Raw genomic sequence first — 18,595 nt, forward strand, 5'->3', positions numbered from 1 at the left:
TGCACGGAAAATCAACCACGCGCCACTACAGCTTTTGAGTTGGGAGCGTGCATGAAGCGCGTCTACATAGAATGGGTTTGAGCGCGCGCAAAACACGCTTCATCTCAACCCCCCCACCCCTCATGCATGATGCACACACAGTTGAACCAAGGCGGCGGCCAAAATCACCCACGGCCTTTGCAGACAGGGAAAACCCTGCGAGTCCAGCCGGCGGTACCTGGGCGTTTCCTTATCCCAGTGCTGGGGCTCACAGGCACACACAAACACTTTGAACGTGTTTTCATGTCCCAGCGCATTGACTTACAGGCGCACACAGACGGAGAAATACAGTGTGCAAACTATTAAAACTCGCGGGCCGGATTGGAAGGTTCGGCGGATATTTTCACGGACCCCTTGCAATTACACCACGGACCACTAGGGGTCCGCGGACCCCTGGTTGAGAACCACTGGCTTAGAGGATGAGGTTGATAGTCGGATCAGACCTCTCCGAATCGAATCGTCAACAATTTGACTATTCAAGGTCACCCCTAGTTATAAACACAACACGATACACAAACTCGTTTGATAGTTAACCGGATAAATCAGACAAACCTACTGTAACTATTTCAGGGAAGTTGGAAATCAAACTTTATTGTGACCCAGCTCTTCAGTGTTGTTGATGTCTGGTTGTTTGTGTTGTTTCCTGTTCAGGGAGAACCGACGTTCATCAAGGAGACGTCGGACTGCACCTACATGTTCAACTGGCCCACGGCTCTGGCCTGCATCCCCGTCAAAACCACCAGCTGCTCCTACAAGTAACAACCCTCCTCCTCCTCCTCCTCCTCCTCCTCCTCCTCCTCCTCCTCCTCCTCCTCCTTTTTATACTTCCTCCTATTCATCCAAGTGTTTCTCGTGTCCTTTAACTTTCTGTTTTTGTCCATTTCACTCTCTTGTACATTCAATAACTGGTAGAAACAAGTAGATTAGCATCATGCGGAAATTATGTAACAGGACAGGACATAGACATACAGTACAGCTGACTATTAAAATACAACTTTTCATTTGTTATTATTAATACTTTTCATATCAGGGCTGATTGATTAATTCATTGGTTATTTACAATTTCTGTGTGTTTTCACTAGTGGTGTTGAATCTTCACCGGCCTCACGATTCAATTCGATTACGAATCACCTGTTAGTCTTAATAAACACAACGTTTATGTCTTTCATCCCTTTATTCCGCCGAACCAGGCTAGTACATACATACATCGAGTCTCCAACTCGTGTTACGCTTCCCCAAAACACACACAACTACGCATGCGCACTTCCGTACATATGACCTCGGGGTTAAAAGGGAAAACACAAAGAGGGGAAATACAAGTTAACATCACCAGTCTACGATTTGGTTTGATTCGATTATACATCCCAATCCATCACATCCTCAGTTTTCTATGCTGCCACACATGGCTTTTTCATTATTTACACATTTATTTAACATAAATAGTCAGATAAATATGATAACTTTTTATTTAGTATTAAATTTAACTGCATCGATTCAGAATCTTGATGCATCTTTGAAACGATTATTTTACGGCGCCTCTAGTTTCACTATAATTTGATTCTTTCTCAGTTTGTTTGACTCTGAGTTTTGCCAGAATTTAATTTAGCTGTTGAAGCTGGAGGCCACAGATTTCAGCTTCTCTAGTTTAATCTTCATCTTTAAGCATCACAGTGACTCTTGGATCCACAGCTGGAACAGAAATGTGTTTATCTGAGCAGACAGCACTGACGGTGTGATGACCAGCATTAAAACACGAAATATAAACTGTGAACATGTGATACTGACTCTCGGTCCTCTGTGTGTTTCCTCAGCGACGGTAACGGTAACTCGTACGACCTCTCCTCTCTGGCCATGGACTCTCAGAACTGGGAGGTGGAGACGTCGGCCGGGGACACGAGTCCACGATACTACATCAATGTCTGCAGGTCGCTGGTGCAGCAGGGAGGTCGGTGTCGCCTTTTACCTTTTAGCTTTAAACTATAATGTAAATGTTTAATAATAGGATTTTTATACTGTAGGACCTGATCAGTGACAGCTGCCTGAAGCTTTCCAAAGTAAAAGCTTTCCACTGGTGAATCATCAGGATGCTTTTATTGTGAAGAAGTTTTTTGGGAAAGCTGTGAGTTAGTACGAGCGTCACTGGTGTTAATAACTTCTTATCTAATAAATCATGATTAATGATGTTTTATCAGTAGATTCATTCATTTTTTATTCCACAATTTATTTCGAGCTTATACATAAATATATATATGTGATGTGACAAAAGACAACATGAACTGAAAATCAAATAAAAGGACAGACAAGCTCACAGACAACATAATTCTAATAACAAAAAAGCCCAAAAAGGAGTAGGAGGAAGTGTAACCTACCTCTGCATACACTTAGAAAAACTAAAATGTATCCATCCTGCATGTTTCTGATTTGTTTTAATGTTGCAGATGCAAATGTAAATAGTGACATTGAGCTGAAAAAACATTGTTTATCAATAATTCAAACTGAAATGGTTAATTTTCAAACTTTTCAAATTATTTGGTTGCCTCATTTTACTGCCTTTAAAGTTACAATAAGAGTTAAAGTCAGTGCTTGTCCCTCTGTTCGTCCAGTAACAGGTCAGGGGAAGTGTCCCTCCAGCGCAGCGTCCTGCGTCAAAGACGGAGACAAGTACGTGAGTCTGGGGCAGGTGGACTCTGGTCCCACGTGGGACGGAAACGTCCTGAAGCTGCAGTACACCAGCGGAGAGCCGTGTCCCAACGGAAACCGCAACAGGACCAGCATCATCCGCTTCAAGTGTGACAAGGACAGAGTGGTGAGGGACATAATGACACCGTTCATACAGTATACTACAGCTCTGGAAACAACTAAGAGACCACTCCAACATGTTTTTAATAAATCAGCTTCTCTACGTGTTTGGCAGCCGTTCGATTTCAGTGTTTACTGAATTCCAACACAAAAATTGGTTTTATTCCACCAATGTTGATTAATGAACTCTTCCTAAGTTTTAAAATGAATATGAACTTGTTTTCTTTGCATTGTTATTATTATTCCAGGTCTGAAAACACTGGAACTTTTTGGTTATTTGACCAAATAAATGCTCTGAATGACAATATTTTTATTTCAAATTTGAGAGAAATGTTGTCAGTAGTTTATAGATTAAAACGCAAGTGTTCATTTTACTCAAACATATACTTATAAATAATAAAAACCAGAGAAACTGATCATTTTGAAGAGATCTCTTATTTTTTTCCAGAGCTGTATATAAATCCAAACCTGCCTCATTCAGTGAAATAATCGAATTATAACAAAGTAAAGTGTTGTGCTGCAATGCTGCAAGTTTGTATCTTAATATTTGGGGAGATGGGGAGAGGGAGGAGATTTGATAATGTCAGACTGTTGTGAATGTTTTAAGCTCAGCACTTAAAAACATAATTATAAACGCTGTGTGTTTGTGTTTCATGTGCAGGACTCTCGCCCGACTCTGATCTCGGCCCTGGAGCAGTGCACCTACACCTTCCTGTGGCTGACGGCCGCCGCCTGCCCTCTGAACAGCGTTCAGCACGACAACTGTAGAGTCACCAACCCAGCCACAGGTCCATTCAATTTTCAATTCAATATCGATTTCAGTTCCAATACCAATTTTGCCTGATTATTAAAAAGATTTTCACAGACCAAATGCTGCAATTTGCACCAAGGTGGAACTCTCTAACCTGGTGCATTATTGAAGGTATTAATGTTTACATTAAACGTTGACCCAAAAGCAGTTACATTATGCACATTTATTTGACATGACCCACTCCAGATGTAAACAATGCAACTCTTCAGTACAGTTTCATACTTCATATTCGTATTGAATATGAAAGGAAGCTAAAAACAGGCCATGTCTGTTCTGATGATACAAGTCAGAGGTCCTGAAATGTGTGTTTCTCCTCTGTAAAACACATTGTACATCTCACATACAGGCTTCCTTCTCCTTTCAAACGGGACAGAGCTCCGTGTGAAACGATAGGAGAGACACAACCTTAGAGCCTCTGTGTTTCTATAAGACAAGAAACCTTTTCCGTGTGTGTGATGTTGAGCTGTCGTCCTGCAGGTCACCTGTTTGACCTGAACGCCCTGACGAAGGAAGGCGGTTACGCCGTGGTCGACCATCAGGACCCGGGGAAGACGTTCCACGTGAACATCTGTGGAAACGTGGCCAGTGCTGGATGCAGCCCCGACACCGGTACGAGCACCCACCCACCCACCCAGTGGTCCCAGCATCAGAAATATTTAACCAGAGTCTGTAAATCACATCATGTTAACATCTCAGCTCCTTCCTGGTGGTTTTAAGACTCATACTGTAATAATGTGTAGGAAAATCCACAATCAGTGATTCATGGAGGAGTTTTGATTGAGATGCAGATGTTTAAAAGAGGATATTTAACATGTGGCAGCTGTTTAATTCTTATTTCACCTCTACATTTCATTTCATTTATTGGTTTATTTGTAACGGGACTCTGCATACAGTATTCAAGAACATACAAAATGTAAATATGCCAGATTTAGCTCTAAAGCTAATTTCCACCCACAGTCCTGCGGTTCACACTAAAACAACATTTAGACAAAGACAAAACAAAGCACAACATGGTACAAATACAGTATATCACACAATGGTAGCTTCAGTCGGAAGGAGCAAGGAGTGGTGCAATATTAAAGTGCATTTAATCGACAATAAAGAAGACAAATGTTCGTTAAAAGAGTAAAAACTATCTTCTTTTCCTTCATCTTTACCTGAATTATATTCTCTAACACGAGGGATGGATTCATTAAGAGTTCATCCTGGTTACTGTTTCCTGCTGCTGCTCACGTGTGTGTGCGTGAACCTGATTATGCAACAGTGAGAACGTGCGTCAGTGTGGTTTGTCAGCTGCACCTGAGGGAACATAATGAGAGACCTGAGGAGCCAAATGATTGACTCCTGGTTGAACAGGCTGCACCGTTAACTCAGTGGAGCTCACACTGTGATTAAAACCACGGGAACGTCCAGAGATGTCTAATCCACATCTGGAACCGAGTCAAAACGCAGAGACATCGGGACATTTATGGGATAAAACAAGTGCTGTTTTGTTTTGTTTTTGTTAAAGGGATAGTTCAACATTTTGGCAACTTGGCCCATTGCCATAATCCCTATAGTCATAGCAGTAGGTTCGTTACCTTTATTTGTCGGTGCAAGGTATTTTTAGAATGGCAGAGCAGAGCCGTGAGCTGCTCAGAGCTACGCTACGGAGGCTCAAGGGATTTCTTGGTTTCCCTCATCAAACTCATCAAATACACAATCCAACAACTCCAAAATGCTCTGGTGGACAAGTTGTGACCTGCACATTCACCACGCTATGAGATAATAACACAACGTTACCAGACAGAGTTGTTTTAGAGGGAAATGCAGAGACTGCTTGCTGAAAAACTGCCCCTGAAGGCACCGCACATCAGCAGTTTTGCATGAATTTCCCTCTAAAACAACTCTGTCTGGTAACGTTGTGTTATTATCTCATAGCGTGGTGAATGTGCAGGTCACAACTTGTCCACCAGAGCGTTGTGGAGTTGTTGGATTGTGTATTTGATGAGTTTGATGAGGGAAACCAAGAAATCCCATTAGCCTCCGTAGCGTAGCTCTGAGCAGCTCACGGCTCTGCTCCGCCGTTCTAAAAATAGCTTGCACCGACAATTAAAGGTAACGAACCTACTGCTATGACTATAGGGATTATGGCAATGGGCCAATTTGCCAAAATGTTGAACTATCCCTTTAAAGTGGAAAAGTATGAATTAAATGAGGAATCATAAATGTGCTGTAACGTAGATCTCTGTGTTGTGCTGCAGCTGTTTGCATCAGCGGCGGCGGCGGCTCGGCGGCGCTGAGCGGAGGTCAGGTGACCAGGAAGTTGTCGTACAAGGACCAGGTGGTGGAGCTGACGTACGAGGGAGGAGACGCCTGTCCATCAAACCCCCAGACGCTCCGACACTCCTCCGTCATCCAGTTCATCTGCAGGTACCACACCTGCTCCTCCTCTTCCTCTTCCCCCTCCTCCTCCTCTTTATCCTCTTCTTCCTCCTTCCTCTTTTTCCTCCTCTTCCTCCTTCCTTTTCCTCCTCCTCCTTCTCCTCCTCTTCCTCCTTCCTTCTCCTCCTCCTCCTCCTCCTCTTTATCCTCGTCTTCCTCCTTCCTCTTCTTTCTCCTACTCTTCCTCCTTCCTTCTCCTCCTCCTGTTCCTCTTCCTCCTTCCTTCTCATCCTCCTGCTCCTCTTTCTCCTTCCTTCTCCTCCCCTTCTTCCTTCTCCTCCTCCTTCCTTCTCCTCCTCCTCCTCTTCTTACTCCTTCCTTCTCCTCCCCCTCTTCCTTCTCCTCCTCTTACTCCTTCCTTCTCCTCCTCTTCTTACTCCTTCCTTCTCCTCCTCCTCTTACTCCTTCCTTCTCCTCCTCTTCTTACTCCTTCCTTCTCCTCCTCCTCCTCTTCCTCCTTCCTTCTACTCCTCTTCCTCCTTCCTTCTACTCTTCTTACTCCTTCCTTCTCCTCCCCCTCTTCCTTCTCCTCCTCCTCTTACTCCTTCCTTCTCCTCCTCTTCTTACTCCTTCCTTCTCCTCCCCCTCTTCCTTCTCCTCCTCCTCTTCCTCCTCCTCCTCTTCCTCCTTCCTTCTCCTCCTCCTGCTCCTCTTTCTCCTTCCTTCTCCTCCTCCTCCTCTTCCTCCTTCCTTTTCCTTCTCCTCCTCTTCCTCTTCCTCCTCTTTTGTCCTTCTCCTCCTCTTCCTCCTCTTTTGTCCTTCTCCTCCTCTTCCTCCTCTTTTGTCCTTCTCTTCCTCTACCTCCACCTCCTTCTCTTTCTAAACCTCTTCCCCCTCCTCCTATTCCTCTTCCTCCTCCTTCTCTTTCTCCTCTTCCTCTTTTGACGTTTGTTCCGTCGTTCATCTCTGTGACATTTAAAGCCTGAACACTCGTAGTAGTAATCTGATTACTTCGTGTTTCCTTCAGGCCGTCCAACATGGGCTCAGCGCCTGCAGAGCCCGTCCTCATCGCCACGGAGACCGACACCTGCACACACTTCTTCTCCTTCCACACGGCGCTGGTCTGTGAGCAGCCGGTACGTACACACACACACACACACACACACACACACACACACACACACACACACACACACACACACACACACACACACACACACACACACACACACACACACACACACAACCCCTGGAAAACACATACAGATGTTTGTTATTATCACTCTCAGTCATACAGATGTTATGACAATGGAATAACAAAGATTTATACTTTATACTGTTGTTGTTGTTGTTGTTGTGACTTTAATCTGAAGAATAATTTCCCCAGATCGACTTTATTGATCCTGGAGGAATTTTAAAATCCGTTCTTTTATAAATCGACCGTTTCACAGAACAAATTGAATTTCAGCCTCGATGAACTCGTCAAGGAGAACGAGAGGAGGCAGGAATGATGATCGTCTCTGACTCGCTTGTTCCAAAATATTTCCTAAAACGCATTCAGCATTTTGAGAAACAGTGTGGAAAGTTGTTGAATTCCTTTATTCTGTTTTTTTTTTTGTCCTTGTGAAACCTACAAACTCTTCTTCTTCTTCTCCTCCTTGCCTCAGGTGAAATGTTCTGTGGAGAACGGCTCCTCTCTGATCGACCTGACTCCTCTGATCCACGTCAGCGGCTACTACACAGCCACAGGTCAGTGAGCCGCATCTCATAAGTCACATATAAAAACAGACGCTCTGAATCCAGATGTGATACAAGGATTAGGGATGGGAACCTTTCACATCTTAACCGATACGGTACAACAATACCCGGTACCTGTTTTTGGTGCTTTTTTTTGCGATGTGGTAGCCTGACAAGCCAGACTATATCATTAACATGTCTAGTCTGGCAACGAGCGGTAGACCTCGGCTCAATCCAGGGGGCGGGATGAAGGCTGTCTTTCAAACTGCCTCTGCACGCAATAGGGTAGCGCTAGCTAGCGCTACGACCAATCAGAGCAAAGAGCAGGATGACGTTGATGACGCCTGACAAGCCAATTAAAATGTATGTCGTCATGGTGTTAAGCCCGCCCAACGACTCTCTAAACAGATAGAGCGCTGTGATTGGTGAACACAAACGGTGTTCGAGACTCAAAAAGTTCCTATGGCTCGTTTCTAGACCTACGGAGCAAATATATTTGCTGCCGCTAGGGTGCAGCTAGATTTCTAGGCTAGCGAGCTGTGGTAATTTAAGTTATTTTGTTCATTAAAAAATGTGTCAAAACTTAAGAATTTTTTATATTTATTGTTGTGGTTCCGTGTAAACAAGCAAAGTCGGCATAACGAGGGGTCGTCCTTAACGTAATAGCGAGATCTTTGTGTGAGTGTGCAGGGAGAGGAGGCGGAGCTGGGCCTGGAAATTAAAAAACCCAAGCCCACCGTCGGGTCCGGTGTGTAGCATTAACTCTACGGCCAAAAAAAAAAACAGGAAGCCCGAAGCCTGATCGGACTCGAGTCATTTGTATTTTCGCTGTGAGCCGAATCCGAGTCAGAATCGATACTCAGGATTACTGTGGGAATTCAGACGGTATTCAGTGCTCATCCCTGTACAATATGCATCATCCTCTCTCTCTCTCTCTCTCTCTCTCTGCTCAGACGAGGCCGTGGACCAGAGCGACGGATCCTCAGACTTCTACATCAACGTCTGTCTCCCTCTGAACCCCATCCCCGGGGTCAACTGCCCCCCCGGAGCGGCCGTCTGCATGGACCCTGATAAAGGACCTCCAGTGGTGAGACACACAGACTGATGGAAGAGGAGAGGAGAAGTTTGTCTTTCTTTGCTTGTGTCTGATATACAGTATCTTTGTTCTCGTGCAGGACATTGGACGCAGCACCAGCGGCCCGGAGATCGACAGCGCCACCGGGGAAGTTTCCATCACTTACTACAGCTCCACCAAGTGTGCAGAGGATCCGGCTCAGAACTACTCGTCCACCATCATCTTCACCTGCCAGAGAGGCCTCGAGCTGGTCAGTCTCAGTCGGCTTCTCCTCCGTCCCTCGTCTCATCTACACTGCATTACACATTATTATGCAGATGCTGTTTTTTGTTTCTTTTTTTCCTAAATAGTTGATAAAAACTGACAGCCAGTAGGATTTTCTTGTTCCTCAAAAATAATCTTAACAATCTATATCTGGATTGTATGAAACAAAACTACCAATGATTTATTTAAATGACTCAAAATACAGTGTTCCAAATTATTATGCACATAAGTTTTAATATAATCAATAGTTTGTAATTTAAAATGGAAATCTGTTTTTTTGTCCATTGTACTAAAATCAAATGCGATTTCAGTCAAAAATATCTTTACAGATCAAGTTAGTCAGTTAGTTAGTTTCAGTTTATTTAGGACATGTAAAAAGAAATAAGAAAATAATACAGTAATGGACAGACACAACAAATAAATACTTTACAAAGACAACACATGAAATGAAAATTATTGGATTTTTCATATCCAAAAAGGCGTGGGAAGAACATATTTACTCCCGACCCCTATTCATTAATTAACTATCAAGCCTTGTCATTATAATCTATACAATAAGTTAATTTATAAATTGATTTAACTGGATTTATGCTAGTATATTATCACTAATTATCTCGAAAAACTAAAAATCTATTTTTTGTTCCCGCTGAAATCCTTTTTGTATTATAATGTTATATTGTTTTATTTCTGAACAAACTCGTGACCTGTGTGTGTGTGTGTGTGTGTGTGTGTGTGTGTGTGTGTGTGTGTGTGTGTGTGTGTGTGTGTGTGTGTGTGTGTGTGTGTGTGTGTGTGTGTGTGTGTGTGTGTGTGTGTGTGTGTGTGTGTGTGTGTGTGTGTGTGTGTGTGTGTGTGTGTGTGTGTGTGTGTGTGTGTGTGTGTGTGTGTGTGCAGGGCTCTCCACGCATGGTGCGGCTGGAGTGTATCTACCTGTTTGAGTGGGCGACTCCTGTCGTCTGCTCCGATGACACCAAGATCAGCGGCTGCCAGCTCACCGACACCCAGCTGCAGTTCACCTTCGACCTCTCGCCACTCAAAACAGAAGTCCAGGTGAGATTAGGTGTAGGCTGAAGCTTCATCTTATTTTGCCTCTCCTTCTTAAATCAACAGTTTCTGTCGGCTCATTTTAGAGATTTAGACGGAACAGAACGTGTATATTCTACAGTAGGCAGTTTATGAGCACACCAGTGTTCATGGTTCAGTTTTATATCTATTAATATGTGGTGTACATTAATAAGTGATGTAACTGGTGTTTTTTCATAAAAATCTGACCATATACAGGAAAATATAATTATTATGATTCACTTTTGCAATGCAACACTATGTTTCTTGACAAATTTTATATAATTTGTCACACTATTTAGAAAAAATGTGGTGTTTTTAGGATATGTCCTGCCCAGTGATGCTAAAATGGATTAAAATTCAAATTCAGCAAAAAATGTACATTTTAGCAAATCTGATGCATGCTTTTGAAACACTTATTCATTTATTTATTTTCACTTATTTGATTTGTCACTACATCTTTGTTTTACATTTGTTCGCACCTTTGTTTTTGTAAACATACAAATCCCTCTTAATTCATATTAACTGGTTTGAGTCTAGACACCATCTGGAAACATATCATTATTTACTTTTTTACATAATTTGCACTGTTTTAAAGTCCACAAGATCATTGAATATGAAGGTCTGTAAGTTTCCGAGTAATTTGTGCAGAACACAGTGAAACAGTGAAGTCTCTGTGTGTTCGTCAGGTCCCGGGAACCAGCAGCATGTACCACATCAGCGTGTGCGGCGCGGTGTCGGAGCCGTCCTGTAAGAAGAGCGCGGTGTGTCAGGTGACCGGTTCCGGTTCGGACCAGTCGGCCACATCGTTCGGTATCTCCAAGGCCATGACCATGAACTACAGACACGAGGAGCAGGCCGTGCTGATGCAGTACGGAGGAGGAGACCCCTGCCCCCCCGGTCAGTGCCTCAGTCCGACCACACACACTCATCTCGGTCACACTCACTCATCTCTAACACATCCAGAATGTTAGAGGTCAAAACACAAGAAAATCCTGAAATCCAGTTTAATCATAACTCAGTTAGATTCAACAATTCAACTCTTAAAGTCAAAATATAATAGAAAAGAGGAAGAGCAGGGTTATCTTCTTTTAATTGTTGATGAAAAACATGAATTTAGAAAAAACTATATGATCAGAAAAAGAAAAGGAAAATAAATTTCACATATATTTGCTGGAAAAACACAGAAAATGAATATAAACTTATTTTTTTACGCTATATAACTGTTCTTTGGGGTCTCTGGGATTAGGGGGGAAAGAATAAAGGCTCTAACTATGATACAAAATACATTATTTACATTATTTAATTACAAACATGCCCAACTCGCGTGTGTGTCTGCAATGAGTGTGGGCTTTTTTGTCTTTTTTCCTTCAGTGAATAAACTTTCTCTTTCCATATGATTATTTTTTCTTGGTCTTAGCTTGAGTGAAATGCGTAAATTGTCATCTAAGCATTATTTATTGCATTTACGGCTGACTGTCTGATAATTGCGCTCATTCAAGACAACAGAGCATCAACCGTCTTGATGTAAATTAACTCTCATGACCCATTCATTGAGTTTTCATCAAATAACATGAACTCAAAGATTCAGTTTGTTACACTGATTCTGTATTTTAATTGTGTTGTTATTTTTATGTAAGCATCTTTGAGCAATTGTAAAAGCGCGTTATAAATAAAATGTATTATTATCATTATTATATAAGCACGAACATTAATTAACCTTAATAAATTGAGCTCAGATTTCACACATAAAAGGATGAAACATCTCAAACTGCCTGATCTGAACCCTGCTAACCCTCCTCCCTCCTCTCTCTCTGCTGCAGCCTCGGGTGCTCGTCAGTCCTCCATCTTGTTCACCTGCGACCCGTCGGCGGGCCGCGGCGTTCCTCAGCTGCTCTCGGAGACGGCCGGCTGCTTGGCCACGTTCCAGTGGAGGACGAACACCGTGTGTCCGCCCAGGAAGATGGAGTGTAAGCTGGTGAGTCAGCACCAGACCTTCGACCTGCGAGCCCTGTCCTCGCTCACCGGGCCCTGGAAGTTCAGCCACAACGGAGACTCGTAAGTTGATTCAGGAGTTTTTTTTTTATCATAGGTTCAGGTTTATATCGTATGATGGAGTATCAGGGCCACACTGAGAATCTTTTTTTCACAGACTTCGAGAATAAAGTCATAGCTTTACAAGAGAAAAAGTCATAATGTTACGAGAGAAAGTCATAATATTTTAAGCTGTTGTTTTTAGAGAAGGAAAGTTGTTCAAATGAGGCTGTGGAGGATTTTGTGAAGTTGTACTTACGTGTAGGTTTCACAAACAAGGAGTTACTTGATCTTTTGGCACCACATCGTCATCAGTATCAGGACTTTGAAAAGAATATGCAAGAAAAGGTGAACATAGAGGAAATCGCTGCTTTGCCACTTTATTCTCGTAAAATGATCCACTTAATATGAATTATTTACTTTTTATTCATTTTATTTTAGTAACACACACAAATGCACCAACTGGGCACAAGACATACAACATAACATAACATAAACACGACAAGAGGAGGATTTGGGCAATGTTGTTGAGTCAACATAAGCACATACATAAAAATATAAAGATCCTGCTTGGATATAAGGGAAAAAAAACATTTTCTATTAAAGGGTTTGACCTAATCTTTACCATCTATATGAAATCAGGTCTTAGAGTTGACACATAGCTGAGCCATTTTGACCAGTTTGCTTTAAAAATATCAGTTTGGTTCCTTAGTTTTAATGTAATTTCTCTTCATTCTATATATATAGGCCTATATAATTCCACTCATTTATTGTTGGTTTGTCTTTCTTAGGCCATTTTCTGGTGACACATGAAAGAAAGAAAGAGAAAGTCTGAAAATCTAAAATACAACATGAAATGAAACAAATACAGAGGAGGTTTCAGCTGTAATAACTTCCCCTGCTGCACAAAAGAGTCAAATACCAGACAAAGAATTAAAAATGTTTGAGGAATCACAACTCTGCACCTGGAGCCTTGAGTTTGTTCCAGTTTAACTTTTGATGAACTCGTCTTTTCCTCCGTCCTCAGGTATTTCATCAACCTGTGTCAGGGTATCCACGGCGACGTGCTGGACTGTCCGGAGGGGGCGACGGTGTGTCGACGCTCCGCAGCGGGACAGACTCACACACTGGGCCGAGTTTACACCCAGAAAATGAGCTACGCCGGTGAGTGATCGAGTCCAACACACAGAGAAACAGATGGAAGTGATCAGTAGCTTTAATTGTCTCCTCAAAGGAATTTAAAGGGATAGTTCAACATGTTGGCAAATTGGCCCATTGCCATAATCCCTATAGTCATAGCAGTAGGTTCGTTACCTTTAATTGTCGGTGCAAGCTATTTTTAGAACGGCGGAGAAGAGCCAAGAGCTGCTCAGAGCTACGCTACGGAGGCTAATGGGATTTCTTGGTTTCTCTCATCAAACTCATCAAATACACAATCTAACAACTCCAAAACGCTCTGGTGGACAAGTTGTGACCTGCACATTCACCACGCTATGAGATAATAACAGAACGTTTCCAGACAGAGTTGTTTTAGAGGGAAATTCATGCAAAACCACTGATGCACGTTGCCTTCAGGGACAGTTTTTCAGCAAGCAGTCTCTGCATTTACCTCTAAAACAACTCCGTCTGGTAACGTCCTGTTATTATCTCATAGTGTGGTGAATGTGCAGGTCACAACTTGTCCACCAGAGCGTTGTGGAGTTGTTGGATTGTGTATTTGATGAGTTTGATGAGGGAAACCAAGAAATCCCATGAGCCTCCGTAGCGTAGCTCTGAGCAGCTCACGGCTCTGCTCTGCCGTTCTAAAACTAGCTTGCACCGACAATTAACGGTAACGAACCTACTGCTATGACTATAGGGATTGTGTTGTAGTGAACACAATCAAATAAAAATCAATAATTAGATAAATATTCTCTCTCTCTCTCCACAGACGATATGATCTCTGTCAATTATTCTGCCGGCGACGACGCCTGTGGTAACGGAGTGAAGGCGAAGACTGTGATCCGGCTGAGCTGTGGCTCCACTGTGGGACGCCCAGCGATCATCAGGTAACACACACACACACACACACACACACACACACACACACACACACACACACACACACACACACACACACACACACACACACACACATACACACACACACACACACACTCACACACTAAAGATCTATAATTTTACTGCCATATATAACAATAATTACATTAAAAGAATAAAAAGAAACATTTGAACGTTCGTCGATGCCGAGATGCAACAAACCACATTCCACATTAACATTCATTGACTCTGGTTCAGTCTCCGTAACGACCTGTTAACAGCACGACGCCGTTTTGTTTTTCTAGTTGAACTTTATCTGGTTAAAGTTTGATTGAAGATGTTTTACAGGACGTTCGTTTTCTCTCAGTGACGTCCTGTCGCTCACAGACACACACGAGTCTCTGATCCAAACTGTTCAAGTGTTAAACAGTCGTCCTTCAGCTCTGTTGTTTCTCTTTTTATCTCCATGGTGACTCTGATTAAAAAGCAGATTATATCAAACATATATAATAAATAAATAGGGATGTCACGATAACTTGTTTTCGCAGTTAACCGCGGTATTAAATACCACAATTAATTAATCGTCATGATTCCTAAAAACCGTCACTTTCCACAGAAGATTATGTCGGAATATAGACAAATACACACCAAAATGAAGGTAAATGCACAGATACTGGTTTAAATTAAGATAATTTTCCTAATGTAACATTGAATTGGTAGGAATTTAAATGTTAGCATGTCATTTGTAATACAAAAAAAACTATTAAAATAAACTTAAACATTTGGTATAGATGACAATTAATGACTTGAATAAATTTTGTGTAAATAATTAGTAATGTAATTATATGTTTCGAGTATTTTGATTTGATTTTACACATTCATAGTGTTGTGATAATCGTAATACCGTGATTATCTCTCTGACAATAATCGTAGAAAATGTATAATCGTGACATCACTAATGATAAATATAAAGTTTGTTTATTTCACTTCCTTTATTTTCTCGTACACTATTTGACTTCCAGAAATCTGATGAAAACATGCAGCTGTGCTAGTAGTAACATCTGTCTCTGTGTGTGTGTGTGTGTGTGTGTGTGTGTGCAGTGTTGATAAGGCGTCGTGTGAGTTCGTGATTGGATGGGAGACGCGGTCGGCGTGCGCCGTGAAGCAGCACGAGGTGGAGATGGTGAACGGGACGATCCAGGTTCCTGACACCGGCGCCAGTTTCAGCCTGGGAGCGCTTTACTTCAGGTACCAGCAGCAGCACACAACAATGAGCTTTTAAAGCAATACTAAAGAACTTTCATTCCTGGTTGAGTTTGGCGGCACCAGTGGACTAAAGCATAGCATCTTAAACATCCTGATCTCCCGGTCACGTGCAACAACTCGGTGCTGACCTGTTGATCTGCCTATTTTGTGATTTTACAACCAGTATCTCCTCGTTCATGGTGTCAGCGGTGTGAAACGGTGTCTGAAAACCTCTGACCTGTTGACTTCAGGCCGGCCTCAGCCCGTTACAACATTTTCAAGGTGTAGTGCAGGAAATACAGTATGATCTGCCGTCAACAATGGAGAAATAATATTATTATTAAAAATGTTAATTAATGAGTTCAAATACCTGGGTGTGATATTAGATCCCAATCTCACATTCAAAAGCCATATCAAAAAAAAGAGCCACACATTGAAATATAATTTATCAAACTTTATTTCAATGCCATGATTTTGTCTCATTGTGATTATTGTATGTCCAGTACATCTGTCTTGACACCCATCAGGTCCCTCCACAAGCAAGCCCTGAAAATCTTAGACAGAAAATCACAACAGTATCATCACTGTGAATGAAATACTTACTGTAACAAATATAAAATGCTTAGCTTCGATAATTTGGAATTTGCCCGTTATTTTTTAGTCTCCTCAGACAAAACTTTTACTTTCTTTGGTTGCTGCTTCTGCCATGATAGCAGTTAATAATCCCACAGTCTTCCGTCTTTTTTTTTTAAAGTATATTTCGTGGCTTTTTCATGCCTTTGTTTGATAGTACAGTCGAGAGAGACAGGAAATGGGAAGGCAGAGAGAGGGGGAATGACACGCAGGAAACGGCCGTCCGATGCGGGATTCGAACCGGGCCCGCCTGCACGAGGACTATAGCCTCAACAACACATGGGGCGCCTGCTTAACCTACTGTGCCACTCAGCGCCCCAGATTTCCGTCTTTTTAATGAATGGGGAAAGGGGGAAGTGACGTATTCTGTAAAGCAGTCAGCACATTTGTGGTTTGGGGTTCCTAACATCGACCTGGAAGCTGCTTAGTGCCAGTGAAGGCGATACAGATACTTGTCATTCAACCTGTTGTAAGTCGATGTGCCATCACAAAAGTTCTGTAAATATTACTGTATATGAAAGTTGAAAAGTTACTTAGTGTTGGTTTAATTCAATCAGCTAAACTCCTTTTCTCTCTTTCTTCATCTCCTTCTTCTTCTCAGCCACCATCAGGCTTCAGGCGACATCCGTCCCAACGGCGACAGCTACATCTACCACATCCAGCTGTCGGGCATCACCAACAACTCTCTGTCCAGCTGCATCGGCGCCAACATCTGCCAGGTGAAGCTCAACGCCTCCTACAAGCGCAAGATCGGCTCCTCCAGCAAGGCCAAGTACTACATCAAGGGAGGGAACCTGGACGTCATGGTGCCGTCCGACTCCACGTGCGGCCGAGAGAAAACCAAGACGGTGTCGTCCACCATCATGTTCCACTGCAACCCGTCGGCCGGCGTCGGCATCCCAGAGTTCATGCTGGAGACGGACGAGTGCCAGTATCTGTTCGTGTGGCACACCAACGCCGTGTGCGGGCTGACGTGAGTAAATAAACGCCTCGACTCCGCCACATCTGAAACATCTGGGGCCCAGTTGTTTAAAAGTTCATCTATCTGATCGGATTTTGGATAATGGATCGGATCAAATCTTGAAAATGGTGTCGCATTCTGAGATCGGAGTTGATCATGTGATCCAAACTGGTCAAGTAAAGAATAATAATACAGTGATAAAGTTAACAAAGTAAACTTTTAATAAAACAAAGTAAACTTTTGATCATTCCACAAATTAAGAACTTTTCCCAAACTACTGGACATTTAAATGAAAATTTGAAAACATGGAAAAAATATTCACAGTGTATTGGACTAATGTACTGTATATTTGCTCACTTTATTTATTTAAAGGGTAACGAACCTACTGCTATGACTATAGGGATTATGGCAATGGGCCAGTTTTCCAAAATGTTGAACTATCCTTTAATTGTCGGTGCAAGCTATTTTTAGAACGGTGGAGCAGAGCCGAGAGCTGCTCAGAGCTACGCTACGGAGGCTAATGGGATTTCTTGGTTTCCCTTCATCAAACTCATCAAATACACAATCCAACAACTCCAAAACACTCTGGTGGACAAGTTGTGACCTGCACATTCACCACGCTATGAGATAATAACAGAAAGTTGTCTTAGAGGTAAATACAGAGACTGCTTGATGAAAAACTGTCCCCGACGGGAAAGTGCATCAGCGGTTTTGCATGAATTTACCTCTAAAAATAGCTTGCACCGACAATTAAAGGTAACTAACCTACTCCTAAAACTATAGGGATTATGGCAATGGGCCAATTTGCCAAAATGTTGAACTATCCCTTTAAACATTGTTTTAACATTGAAGAAACAATAACACACATATATTGTTACATATTTTCAGATAAATACACTTTGAGTGACCCCACACTGCTGTTTACAGACCTAGCAGCCTTCAGTGTGATACACAGTCCCATTTAGAGCATTATTATCTAGATTTGGTCATCTTGAAAAGTTTGTATCTGAACAACGGGGATAGAAGTCAGATGGATTACGTGATCCTGGGTGGAAGAACAAGGGATTTCAAAATCTGGATAATTTCAATCCAGATTAAACCTTTTAACAACTGGGCCCAGGAATTTAAATTCTTACTTTACTCCGGATGTTAAAGTTGGTGATTGATGACAAAACGTCTAATCTCGTCTCTTGTCTCTTTAGAGCCGTGGACGCTCGGTCGTTGGACGACGGCGGCGACGCTCCGGCTCTATCCCAGCGGAGCCAGGTGGTCGGCGTGGTGCTGAGCCTGCTGATGGTGGGCGTGTCCGTCTGTCTGCTCGGCCTCCTGCTGCGCAAGAGAGAGAGGAGGTGACGCCACGGAGGAGAAATCTGAATTTTATTATTTGTTTTTGTAAAGTACATTTTTTATGAATGAACTCTCTCTGTGTTGTGGTTTTGCAGGGAGCTGGTGATGCAGAAAGTCGCCGGCTGCTGCAGGAGAGGAAACCAGGTGTCGTATAAATACTCCAAGGTGAGGGCTGATGCGTGCA

General features: G+C 42.5%; 1 protein-coding gene across 1 annotated transcript in view; it reads left to right on the forward strand.

Moving 5' to 3' along the window:
• igf2r (insulin-like growth factor 2 receptor) overlaps nucleotides 1-18,595 on the forward strand; it is a 61,694-nt gene that overhangs the window by 40,320 nt on the left and 2,779 nt on the right. Inside the window, exons 29-47 of the mRNA XM_084000671.1 lie at nucleotides 691-794; nucleotides 1,851-1,984; nucleotides 2,643-2,845; nucleotides 3,500-3,626; nucleotides 4,127-4,258; nucleotides 5,893-6,061; nucleotides 7,041-7,149; nucleotides 7,681-7,762; nucleotides 8,704-8,837; nucleotides 8,926-9,075; nucleotides 9,984-10,139; nucleotides 10,841-11,051; nucleotides 11,975-12,209; nucleotides 13,213-13,349; nucleotides 14,116-14,233; nucleotides 15,327-15,473; nucleotides 16,705-17,076; nucleotides 18,267-18,413; nucleotides 18,507-18,576. Coding sequence (XP_083856797.1) covers nucleotides 691-794; nucleotides 1,851-1,984; nucleotides 2,643-2,845; nucleotides 3,500-3,626; nucleotides 4,127-4,258; nucleotides 5,893-6,061; nucleotides 7,041-7,149; nucleotides 7,681-7,762; nucleotides 8,704-8,837; nucleotides 8,926-9,075; nucleotides 9,984-10,139; nucleotides 10,841-11,051; nucleotides 11,975-12,209; nucleotides 13,213-13,349; nucleotides 14,116-14,233; nucleotides 15,327-15,473; nucleotides 16,705-17,076; nucleotides 18,267-18,413; nucleotides 18,507-18,576 — 2,937 coding nt within the window. The remainder of the gene's footprint in view (nucleotides 1-690; nucleotides 795-1,850; nucleotides 1,985-2,642; nucleotides 2,846-3,499; nucleotides 3,627-4,126; nucleotides 4,259-5,892; nucleotides 6,062-7,040; nucleotides 7,150-7,680; nucleotides 7,763-8,703; nucleotides 8,838-8,925; nucleotides 9,076-9,983; nucleotides 10,140-10,840; nucleotides 11,052-11,974; nucleotides 12,210-13,212; nucleotides 13,350-14,115; nucleotides 14,234-15,326; nucleotides 15,474-16,704; nucleotides 17,077-18,266; nucleotides 18,414-18,506; nucleotides 18,577-18,595) is intronic.

Source organism: Trachurus trachurus (genome assembly GCF_905171665.1).
Source record: "Trachurus trachurus genome assembly, chromosome: 24".
NCBI lineage: Eukaryota > Metazoa > Chordata > Actinopteri > Carangiformes > Carangidae > Trachurus > Trachurus trachurus.